A 12623-nucleotide genomic window follows, 5' to 3' on the forward strand; every position below is an offset into this window, starting at 1 on the left:
CTCAGGCGCTCCACGAGGGGCGTGACCGTATGGCCGCGTTCACGTGTCCTCCACCGGCTTGTGCGTTGAAGGCGGAGGAAGCAGCATCATAATACAGGCTTATTAGCCCACAGCTCCTGCGCGAGTATCGATCCGGGACATCGGAGGAATTTATTCAGAGGTCAAACTGTAATTTAAAAACAAAACAAAACACGCGATATTGCGCGGAAGATTCTGCGTGGTGATACGGCCATCCATCCATCTCCATCCATCCATCCATCCATCCGTGCTGCGGCAGCCACAGCAGCGGCAGCAGCTTCGGGGATATTCCGCGTCCCAGGGCTCCGCGCAGCCTGAGCCTTTGAAGCAGCGACGGGCAAGAGGGGCCGAGCAGACCGGAGTCTGGACCATGGACGGGATGCAGGCGTACGGAGCAGGGAAAGCCGGAGGAGCCTTCGACCCCATCACCTTCTTCCAGCAGCCACAGACCATCATCCGCATCGTGTCGTGGGTGAGTCAGGAAGTTTGTAGTTTATTCTGGAGAGGTCACATTAAACCCTTGTTGTCTGTCCAATATATCAGATAAACTGAAAAACCTGCCTATTTTTCTTGGTTTAGAAGTGTTAAAAGCGCATTCATAGCTGTGAAAATCCCTCCAAGATAGAAGGAACTGCGTGATTGTCACCAAATTATTACTAAATATTAGTATGAGGTCTTTGATTCATGTCATGTTTTTTGACATTGTTTTCTTTTTGTAAAATGTATTATATAGTGATTTTATTTTAAAATAAATACCTGCTTCTGGACCAGCAGTAGGAGGAGAACCTTGCATGCTTGATAGTAAACACCTAGGCCCTTAATAACTCAGCTGTCTTTGTTCCTTTTGCAACACAGAGAAAAACAGTACTGGCTAATTTCAGCTTGGTTTCCAACACTTCTTTCATTTTTAACCTAATATTGACAAATACTTTCCTTTATTTCTTGTGCACTAAACATCTGATGATTCAGATGATGGGAACATGCATCACATGTTTTGTGGGCACCCTGAAACAATGGCGTCTTTTTAGAAAAATCACAATTAGGTTTACTTTCCTCCTTTCATAAGTGTGAAGCTCTTTGTTCTAAGGATGATTAGCTCAAGAGTTTCCTGTTAATGTACTGAGAGGGAGGGCGCTTGACGGCACTCTGTACATTATTGAACTTTCCTGAGGTGAAAAGTGGCTGTGGTTAACACTAAAAACAGGCCAAACGTGTCCGATGGTTTTACTTATCTGTCTTTTCTGTGAAGGTTTGTGATAATAGCTTAATCACATGACAGCAGAGTGAACATGGGCTCTCTGAAGGGTCACAAGAGAGGAGACATGGGTGGTCGATGAACCTTGATAGCTGACGTGTTGGGCTTGTATGCAAACACACTTCTGTGAACACGACGGAGGAGTTTGTGTTTTGCTTGAATTTGTCGCTTTTAGTCAACTGCTATACCCTCTGAAATAAAAACCATCCACATTCACTAGTACGCTCTAGAAACCTCTCGTTTAAGGCTCAAAATAACATAAATATGCCACCATTTTGCCCAGTATTGCACACAGGTATTTTTCCCAGAAGGTAAGATTTAAATTAGCATCTTATATATTCAAATATAGTATGTTATGCTATGTTAGTTTGCGTTCACTCTTTCACAGAAAATAATGTAGAAATATATGTAATGTAATGTCCCATTATATGACGTTTTCAGTAATAATATATATGTCTACATGGATGTGCCAGTGTGTAGGTGAATTAAGAAGTAAATTTCATGCACATATGCAGGTGTATAGGATGGAATTGTTGGCCCCCTTGAGATGTTTCGCCTGCAAAGTGTCTCCATAGTAACAGCCCCTGGCTGAGCAATGATGCTGGGTGTGATGATGCTAGAAGTCAGTTTGCTGTGAATTGTGTGGGAGGAAACTATTGGCCTTTATAAGATTTGGAGGTGGGGCACGTCAGACGGCACGTCTGTGCTTGGTAATCAGGACCAAAAGGGCTGGAACGGATGGATCTGCCTCCCTCGTAGCTCAAAGGCTGCATGTGGAGGTGTTAATAAAGTGTGCTGCTCTGTTTATGTGGGATTCAGTGATTCAGGTTTGTTGCTATGATATATTTATGAATCAGAATGAATGGAAATGATCAGGTCGAGCTGATGTCCTTATTTGATTCTATAGATTAAAGCAGATTATTACCTCGCAATTTAAAACCTGAGTGAACATAACATTACTCCATATCTTGAGTTTATGACAAAGCTACAAATCATGCTGAGTCTTGTTTGATGTACGCCCCTGCCCTCTTATAATAAACAAATATTTACAAGTTCTAATGGAGCCACTGTGATGTAGATTAGAAAGGTTCAAACACAGAGTAAGTAATGTGGGTTAAATTTAGCGGTTTCAGAGGTCAGGAGATTAGCAGCACAAACACACGCTGCAATGCAGCACATTCTGTCGGCTCCATGCGATGCAGCAACCCACTCACATGCAAACTCACACAGTTTATTAGCGGCCTCATGTCACAATTCAGCATGAGTTTAAAAGCCACTTTATTGAGCCAGGTTCCGATGCAACATTGACAAAGATCATTTCTACAAGTTCTGATTGGATTTTGCTCCATAATCTTAAATCCCACCCTGTGTCTGCGCCCTGCTGATCATGTGATTTCAATCCCTTACTGGAGTTGCAATCTCACTCGCTGGGATAGTGTGTCTGCAACTACAGTTAACAGTGAGAGGAAAAACAATCAAGGCTCCAAAAGGCACATTTAAGATGTCATATTTGCAGATCTTGGGTGTAAGGTTTTCTGTAATTTTTAAAAACCAAGCTATGCCGTAAATTTGCCCTTCTAAATGAGACCACGTGTTTCCTTTAAAGATCTTCTGTTCCACAATTATTGCATTTGTCTCTGCATCAAAAATGTGTGTAGAGCAGCAGTGTTGCAAAGAGAAGGTGTGTAAAGAGAGTGTGAGGGTGGTGTAAATGGGGGTTCTGGTGGTCCACAGGTTTCTGAGCTTGTTTATCCTTGTGGCTGCAGTGGCTTTCCTTCATCTGCACGTCTCCAAGATCTTCACGCTCCTCCTTTTTCCTCCTTCTCTCTTATTACGTGAGCCGCCGCTGCCATGGTGACGGCAGCGATCAGGTATGGCCAGGCAGACTGAGCCACCATACTGCAGCAGACACACACACACACAAACACAATGCAGCTCATTCATTGTAGACCCAAAGTGAACTTTCACTTCTCTCCTCCGCGTCTTTCTCACTTATGTGACTTATCATTTATTATTTATTTTATATTTTTGAGACATGTTTGTATCATTTTCTCATTTAAATGAGATAAACTCCTCTTTGTTGTGGGTGTTTCACCTCTGCAAAAGGCTGCATGTGTGTGGCAAGTTGACTGGTGGGGTCTTTATGTGGTGTGTGAGTGCAGGTGTCACATGATGCAGTTCTGCCACCTTCATGATGGACCATAAAGGACTAAAATCGCACCAAGTGCAGCTTTGAGTGGTCCGCTGCAGGAAGCCCGGTGACTTGATGTCCTCGGTAGCAAAGATGCTTATGTGAGAGTTAAAGAGGGGCTGTGAATGTGGGCAAATTCTGTAGAATGTTGATGCACACACACTCTCACACCGAGCGCAAATTGCATCTTTATGCTTCAATTTGGACCATCTGATGGTCATGAGATCAGAACCCACGTGGTGCTCTTCACAGAGCTGGCCTTCATCAGCAGCAGCAGAGCCTTGTGATCTGTGCACGGATCATAGAGGCGAGGCAGACAACACACACACACACACACACACGCACACATTCTCTGCAGTGGGGTTGGCTGATTGGTGGGGAGAGAAAGATCACATGCTCCACCTTTTTTAGAATGTTCAAACATTCTTTTCATTCTCTCCATATATTCTGTGCTACATAAGTCAATGAATTCCTATCGAAACTGGGACAGAGAACAGTCCCACCAGTGTGGGACCAGCCACGGCGGTTTGGTTCTGTGGCTGCCAACGAGGGCCAGAAGGCCGACCATATCGTTGGTGTGCGCATAACTTAACCTGTCCGTATGGCTACAGCTTTAAATTTGCATTGAGGGGAAGGAATCCCTTCATCATCCTATGGCCTAAGCGGCTGAATGGACGTCCTTTCAAGGAGATTTCTGGTAAAGAGCAGAATTCTAGTGAATCCTTCTGTCCTTTGGTGTGCCAAAGCTGATTTAGCTTTGGCAAAGGTTCAGGTGGAGTTTATTGCATCATTTCCTTTCTATATAACTCATATCAACATTAGTTTGATGGACACTCACCAGCTGGATTTCTGTGTGCAACCAGAGAAAAAGCTCGCTAATCCAATCCCCCCCGCTGCCATGTGACAGCAGATATAATTGTGACCCTGATGACAATGCTGTTTTCCCATCTAACAAAGTAGGGCACACCGCAAACAATCTTTCTTTCTAGAAAAAGGCACTTGGCATTGATGTCATGGAAAAGGATGCAGATTAAGAGGAAAACAGAAAATGAAGAGAAGGATAATTTCCCCCCGGAACTTCATTGGCATAAAACTACCTCACGCTGCAAAACACAGTTGGCCCTGCAGGTCCAACTGTCCTTGTTACAGACACTGCCTCATGCACCCAAAGATTAATCATATAAATAGTAATTATATTAAATTCAGCCCAGTTATAAACGTTCCGTCGGGGCTAATTCAGTCACACATTTTTTAGAACAGAGGAGCAGCATGAAGCCATGGAAGCAGCTTTATATAACCTGAGCAGGGCTGATTCTGACCTTTGCCAGGAGGAGGATGCTGACTGTCCTGAACTCTGCTGAGCCTCCAGCAAAACCTGACCTAAGGCTGTTTGATTTGTCGTCCGCTTGATTGACCAGTCAGAAAGATTCCAGAGAAGAGAAGCAAAGCCACCGGTCCCGTCCTCCATGGCCTATTTAAGTTGAGCTCAGCTTCATTGTGTGAGTGCCGGAGACAGAACCTTCTGATGTGCTACAGACATCATGTGATGGGCTGTGCGTGCGTGCCTGTGTGTGTTCTGACCTGGATCCAACTGAAGAAAGCCAAACATGTGAATGTGTGTGTGTGTGTGTGTGTGTGTTCTCAAGAATGCTTGCAGGCAGAGGCAGGGCTACTTATGAGGGGAGCTGAGAGAAGATGAGATGGAGGGAGCAAGCGATGATGCAGCCTTTCTAAAAATAGCACATCGTCCACGCTCCTTCTGCCCCCGATGCTTCCTCTTTTTGGCATTCCCTCCATCTCTTCTCTCCATCTTTTGACTGCCTCCCTCTTTCAAGAATCAAAATAGTGCATAAAGGTTGATATGGGAGAGGACTGCAGCTTCTGAGGACAAGAGCAAGGGGACGAAGGAACACAGAGGTCAGGACTGCTGCTGGCTAACAAAGTGTTCTGGTTTGACTCCAGCCACATGGAGAAAAAGGCTCTAGAGGACTTCATTGTATGTCTGTGTCTCACGCTGACTTGCGCGATTATGTGCTTAATCGGACAAATATGTGCAATAGCGGAGTAAATGTCCAGATGTAAATCACCATAAAACCTCTTTCTCGTTAAATTTTCTTATTTTGGACTCTGAACTTTTTTGCTTGTTTGGGCTAAACACCAATGTGAACATTATTTGCTATAATTAGAAAACCGTATAGTTTAGAACCTGATGCTAATCAGGACAGGAAATGGAGAAGCTTTCAGAGTTGTGTTATTGCAGTCACACATGGGACCTCTAACCTAAACCCACCTAACCACCAGGTTCTTCATTTTAGATTAGATTAGATTAGATTCAACTTTATTGTCATTACACATGTCACAAGTACAAGGCAACAAAATGCAGTTTTGCCCTCTTCCTTTCGGTAATATTCTCCACTCGCGCTGCGAGAAACTTAAAGTTGATTCAACAGAGGCTTTAAGTGGCTCTTGAGACACTGAGTAGAGTCAACAGTTAATATTTGCCTTCAAATGGATGAAGAGGATCGTTAGCAATAAGTGAAAGCAAATAAGGTCATGGAGGAAACCTCTGCTGTAAAGTCCAAATAAACGGATTGTTGGCCCTGATGGTCCAGCCTGTCGGTGCGTACAGGTCTATTATGGGCTCTCCCTTTGTGTCATTGTTGTTTGTCACACAGAGAAACGACAGCTGAGTAAACCATTCGGGCGCGGACAAGGCCCAGGTTCACATCATTACACATCCACGTGTTCCATCAGCCGGGAGGGGGGCTACTCCTGTAACACCACCCCCACACATCAGGAAAGAACTGAAAACATAGACTAAAACAGCTGGATGCTGCTTCACAGGAAGGAGAACGATGCAGAAATTACTTTAAGATAATAAAGCTGCTTAGTCACCAACTGGTCAAAGTTTGTTAGTAACAGAAGAAGAACCAGAAGCATCGCAGAGGTGAGCGAGATCATGAGAAGAAAAAGCTACAAGTGCTCCTTCAGAGCCAAAACTGGCTTATGTGGCCTGAACCACTTGATCTAAATCAGACACAGTTGTGTCTATCTGGAGCACATGCTCACATTATGCAGCCCATGTCAAATCAAGTCAGTCCCTTCCTAAGATATGTGAGCTAGTTAAAAGTTTCAAGCTCATCCACTATATGGCGGCTCCACACTGTTCAGGGGTGTTGATGTCATCCCTGCAGATGTAGCGCTCCGGATGTGGTCTTGCATACACTGCCTGGTCGGAGTAAAGGACTGGATGAGACCAGGGAGGCATGAGGTGGTACCTTAGTAACCTGTTGACAACTCCATTTTGTGGTCTTTTGTGTCTAATATAAAGAGAGGAGAGAGGAACTCCACTTTTCTGCTGATGTTATGGCCCCCCCATAGACAGCAGGCGGCCATTAATGTCATGTGCTGACACATCAAGAGCGCATATGTCCCCACATACAGGGGACTCACAGTCACACTCCAGGTTTGAAGATATTAGCTGAAATTATCCAGACACACTGAGCGAAGGGGGTTATTCATGAATGTCCCCTGTCCCAACTTTAGAGGCTGAGTTTTTTCTATTCTTATTCATGAACTACACAGTCAGACAGGCCACATCAGGTGATTTGATGTGTGTGCACGTGTGCGTGTGTGTGTGTGTGTGCATGTGTGTGTGCAGTGGTTAAGAAGTGGTTGAAAATGTTTCTACTGCCCCCAAAATTTCAATTATATTTTGAACGTGTGAAATTCTGACATCCATTTTTTATGTCTGCTCCATCCGTACCCTCTGCAGCTCTTCTCCATCGTGATCTTCGGCTGCATCGCCAATGAGGGCTATATCAACCGCCCCGACGAAGTGGAAGAGTACTGCATCTTCAACCGCAACCAGAACGCCTGTAACTACGGGGTCTTCATGGGCTCCATGGCCTTCCTCTGCTGCATGGCCCTGTTGGCTCTGGACATCTACTTCCCACAAATCAGCAGCGTCAAAGACCGGAAGAAGGCGGTGCTGGCCGACGTCGGCGTGTCAGGTGTGTTAACCTGGGGAGGTTTGCTCGATAATGATAACAATGATCTTTAAGGGATGTTGGGTTTTGTTGACAACAACCAGAAAGGAGGGGGTTGTTGTGTAAACCAGTGGTGTTGTCTGAAGTGTGGAATCTCACGTACAGAACTGCCGCCTCTGCTTTCATCGCTCGCGCTTTCAGTCTGTCTCCTAGGATGTTTCTGAAATATTCAGAGTCCTGCGTCAAGTTCCCTTTGTGTCTCTGGCCTCCTTATTCACCCAGCATTGTGGAAGCCTTTCTGTTTCTGTTAAGATAACGTGTGTTTTCTAAGCTGCAATGCTAAGCTAAGCTAAACTAACCACCTGCTGGGTCAAGCCTCAGGTTGATAGGAAAGCCACTTTTCTCCTCTAACGTTTCACCCAGACGCTGTTGCGTTACTAAAATAGGGCAAAAAAAGCCATAAAAAACTGAAGAGACACGCGTCATGCGTCAGTTCCATCTTCTAACACTGTCCCAGATTCTTCTAACACCGTCTCTTCTTTCCAGCATTCTGGTCCTTTATGTGGTTTGTGGGCTTCTGTTTCTTGGCAAACCAGTGGCAAATGTCCAAGCCGGAGGACAACCCGCTGAAGGAGGGCGGTGACGCGGCCCGAGCGGCCATCACCTTCTGCTTCTTCTCCATCTTCACCTGGGTAAGGGCCCCAATCAACACATTACGCTGGCTGAGGGTTCAGCTCCTCAGTCTTAAAACGCACCGTCACCTTGACTGTAGGTGTAACTGTGGGCTTGACCTGGCTGTTGTTCCAACAGGGCGCTCAGACACTTTTCTCAATGGAGAAGTTAAAGAATGTGTCTTTTGAAGAGGAATACATCAAGCTGTTCCCACCTCAGCCCAATCAGCCTTTTGTCTGAGTGTTCCATGTTGCTTTAGCTTCTCCTGTTATTTCACCGGGGCTGCATTTGTTTGAGGCTGTGCGGTACCATCAAGTACTTCTGAAGTGAGTGTATTTATAGAGTGGTGAGCTGATTTCTTCAAAGTAGAACAACTTTCCCTGAGCTTGACGCTATACTGAATCCAAGCAGTTCAATAAGCGTGGCCCAACAATTAGATTTGGGTTAAAATTCTTCAACATCAACAACATCTCTTTTCAGCTATGCGTTGAGAGCTCACGCGGAGCCCTTGAACAAATGCAGTTTTATTCCGAGAACTAGCGACAATCCTGGAACACCATCAGTGTTCACACAATGGCTGGATTTTACTGACATGACTAGAGAAGTGAGTTTGTTTGGAATATGATTTATTAGCTCTTTCCAATGACTTTTGATACATATATCAGAGCAAAAGGCTTTAAACTGAAAAGGTTTTTGATTATGTGATAGACCAAACCAACTTTGTATGAATTAGGAAACATCCTCCGTTTCACACCTGGCATTTTTATTTTTGGATGTTTTATAAAAATGCGAAGACATGAAACACACTGAGGTCTGATCTTATCTGTGGCGCAGCTACATGAGGGATAATGCTGGGTGGGGTCAGCTGATTGGAGAACAGTGGATGAAACCCTGAAGCTTTGGAGCGTCTTCTGTCTGGTGAACTTCAGAGGGTTCACTCTGTGTGCGCAGTGACGCCTAGCGACGGGATTGTGGAATTACACCCCCGTCATAAGCGTTAAAACTGCCAGAGAGAATATTCCTGAGGGAAAAACGGCCTCATTCAAGCAAAACCAACCAAGCCTGGTTCTAAGGGGCAGGTGAAGGGTTTTGAATAGAAGGTCCCATAGAATAACCTTTTTGCTCTCACGCCAGGATCCCTGTGTGGTTTAAAGTCTTAAGATCTCAGCTAATCTCCCGAATGTTGCATTATTCCTTAAATTTCCCGATATGTTTGCATTTTATCTCACTGACTATTCCAGGGTTTGGTAATGTTAACTTTATGAGACTGAGGGCAGTTTTACGAACACAAACAGCTTTAGGAAGCTTGCGTTAAAGTATCACACTTTAATTCCACACTCCCTTTTTTGGTTTCTCTGTATGTAGCTTGGTAAGTTGATCTATACATTTCTGAAGAGTATTTTAGTTTATCCCAAATTATTTAGGGTTTAGTCTGTGTGCTGAACTCAGTTTTGTTCAATATGACAGAAATCAACCAGCCAAATAAAATACTTGATGGACACAGTCTGATGGGATTGAAATGCACGTCATGTCTCTAAGCCAGGACGAACCAGCCTAGAAATGTCCCAGCAATGATTGGACTCAACTTTATTTCATCTGTGTTAACCACTCTCCGATCTTTTTCGATGGAACCGAACCAAAAAGCTTCTGAGCCCAACATTTTGTCCATGTTTAAGTCAAAGAAATGGTCATGTGACCTGGCCTGAAACTGTCCTGTCTGGCTTGTTTGCGCTTTCCTTGCATCCTGCTCTCTAAGGAGGAACAAAGACCGTGGCCATGGGGCTTCGGCTGTTGAACGAGTCTGTTTAATGGTTTCTTCCCTGAGGCGGGAGGTTGGTGGAGCTGAGCAGCGGATCAGCCTGTCTGCACTCGCTAACTCGCTGACTGACTAATTGGCTCTCTCACAGAACTGTATCTAATGAGCTTCCCCATCTTGCTAATCTCTCTTTGTTCTGTTTCTTCTCTTTCATAACCCCCTCCCCACCTCGCTCTAACACCGCCGCCTCTCTGCTTTCACCTCCACCTGTTTCTCCACACTCCTCCTCTGTCTGTCCATTCCCAAGGCGGGCCAGTCTTTCCTGGCCTTCCAGAGGTACAAGCTGGGGGCCGACTCGGCCCTCTTCTCCCAGGAATACACGGACCCCAGCCAGGATGGCGGAGCACCTTACACCTCTTTTGGCGGGGATGATGTGGAGAGCCCGGGTGGAGGAGGGGGCCTGGCCAACAGTGACGGGGCCTTCGATGGCTCTGGTGGCTACCAGCGTCAGGACTACTGAGACACAGAAGGGGGAACGTATCCGGGGAGGGGGTCAACAGGTTGTGGGTGATGCTGCCTATGTCCCAAACTGTTAATTATTATTGAGATGCTTATTAAAACATTTTGTTTTGTTTTGTTCAGTTCACAATCAGTTCACAGGTGAAGTGCAATTGCAGAGGTAACAAAATTAACTGCAAACTACACATGAACTTCAGCTCTTGTTGGGGTCTTTCCAACCTTGAGGTTTTTAAATGTTGAGACCTCCAAGTGCAACAGGCAACAAAGTTCAGGCTTCACGTTTATTTGGGTTCATAATCCAACAGTACTGTTGGCCAACACTGACAGTATTTCATTGGTGCTACTTTGTATTCAGTTGAACTATAGATTATTCGTGTGCACGGGCAACAGTGAATGCACCCAGAATAAGTGGCAGCAGTGGCAGTTAATGAGCTTCTGACTAGACTGCTGAGTCACCCCAGAATAAGTCTGCTCAGCTTCTGCACACTCCTGCATGGTTCTAGTGAAATTGGCCTGTTTAACACTCCAAAGATGTTAAGCATTCTAAATGTTGGGGATTCTACCAGATTGTCACACTTGAGTATGAAAATCTGGTGAGACAGTAGCTCTATTTTGGAGTGTCCCTCATCTCTTGGATCACATGTGATATTGCTAACAGATTGTTGGTGCCGTGTGGGAACTCAACTTTCTGCCAGCTGAGAACAGAGCCGACACAGCTGAAGGTGCGGATAGCAGGGATTCTTTTAGAGAAACAGTTACCCCTTCACCTTCAACACACACACACACACAGTTATAATTGTGTGAAAAACAGGCAGCAACATCTTATCTGATGACTAATGCCCCCAGTAACAGGTTGTGTGGGTGCATTCAGCATTCCCATGTAGGATGTGGGACTGATGTGCTTTCTCATGTTGTTGCTCAGAAGAACCTGCTTTTTCCTCTTCTTACACTTTGCCTTAGTGCTGACTGCCAAGCCAAATCCAGCGAACACACTGAACGCACAGCATCACAGACCTCTTTCTACATCCTCAGAGCAGATGTTCAGATTTAACGTTTTATCTTCTTTCAGTCCTCGAGCACATGACAAAACCCAGAACAAGCAGGACATCACCGTCCCCTACGATCTTATTGCGCTAATGAGTTCCAAATCATTTTCAACTGTAATCCTTCTTTGATTTAAGGCAACCATCAAAATCTTCAGTAGTTACCAACATACATGTAAATCTATCATATATTAGAATGCTTCAAGAATATTTTACTTATTTTAGGGCATTATGCTAGCTCTGTACAAAGAAGAGATAGCTCCATGTTCTGTTGAGTGTTGTGATCAGCTATCTGTTGCTTTCAGGTTAAGCAGATGTTTTTATTTTGGAATAATAATACAAAGTATAAAAAAAATACTGTATAAAGAAGTGACCAAAATCTATAAGAGTAAATAGTGTATGCATATACATACTTTATACTGTACCACTGTGTAGATGTAGAAATGTGTGCTACTCCTTTGTGAAATCTGTTCAAATCTAATGTACCTTTCATGGAAAAGGTTGCGTACACATGTATGTTTTGGATGTCTTCAATTTTAACCCATTAAAATAATACTGGTAAAGCTATTGTCTCTGCTGTCCTCTTTTAGGTTTTATTGTGTGCAACATAATTTGAAAAATATCTGAATAATATAGTCCTCTATATCAAAACATTTAATAGGTGGTGATTGCAGGTTCTGTAGTATGAATTTCTACTTGAGTCAAAGGTATGTTGTTCTAAAGTCTAAACAATGCAAATGTAACTAGTAGTTTTAGTCGACCTGAAAAAAGTCATCAGCAACGAGAAGCTGCTGTTTTATGCTGCAATTCATATCATTTCCACACGGTAGCAGCGTGGTCATGAAAATACAGCAACGCGCCACAGAGCAGCTGTCTAATTTAAAAACTTAAGCTTAATTAAACTCAAAAGAAAGAAAACACTCATTCAGTAGCTCGGTACTGATTGACACCTGTTTAAGCTAAATTGTTTTTTAAATTTACATGCATTTTTTACTTTAGTAGGCTAAAACATAGTATGAATGGAATTTTAAAATAAATAAATCTCTTTTTGACGTTGAGGCATTAATGTGAACAGTTACATTTTTAATTTTTAAAAAAACTTATTGTTATATATTGTGAACAAGAAGCTGCTTCATTATATTTGATTTTTTTTTTTTTTTTTCTGTTACGGTTAGACGCA

At 43.9% G+C, this 12623-nt stretch overlaps 1 protein-coding gene across 2 annotated transcripts; it reads left to right on the forward strand.

Moving 5' to 3' along the window:
• Positions 1-34: 34 nt before the first annotated feature.
• On the forward strand, positions 35-12010 carry LOC101062515 (synaptogyrin-1). Of its 2 annotated transcripts, none has more exons than XM_029851275.1 (4): positions 35-490; positions 7240-7477; positions 8000-8145; positions 10189-12010. In XM_029851275.1, exons 1-4 carry the CDS (start codon positions 389-391, stop codon positions 10399-10401), a joined length of 699 nt encoding a protein of 232 aa, XP_029707135.1. In that variant the 5' UTR covers positions 35-388; the 3' UTR covers positions 10402-12010. The 2 variants fall into 2 exon arrangements, with proteins under 2 accessions (XP_029707135.1, XP_011618321.1); XM_011620019.2 differs by lacking the exon at positions 10189-12010 and adding an exon at positions 8264-9628.
• The last annotated feature ends 613 nt before the right edge of the window (positions 12011-12623 follow it).

This window comes from Takifugu rubripes, chromosome 17 (genome assembly GCF_901000725.2).
Source record: "Takifugu rubripes chromosome 17, fTakRub1.2, whole genome shotgun sequence".
Lineage (NCBI taxonomy): Eukaryota > Metazoa > Chordata > Actinopteri > Tetraodontiformes > Tetraodontidae > Takifugu > Takifugu rubripes.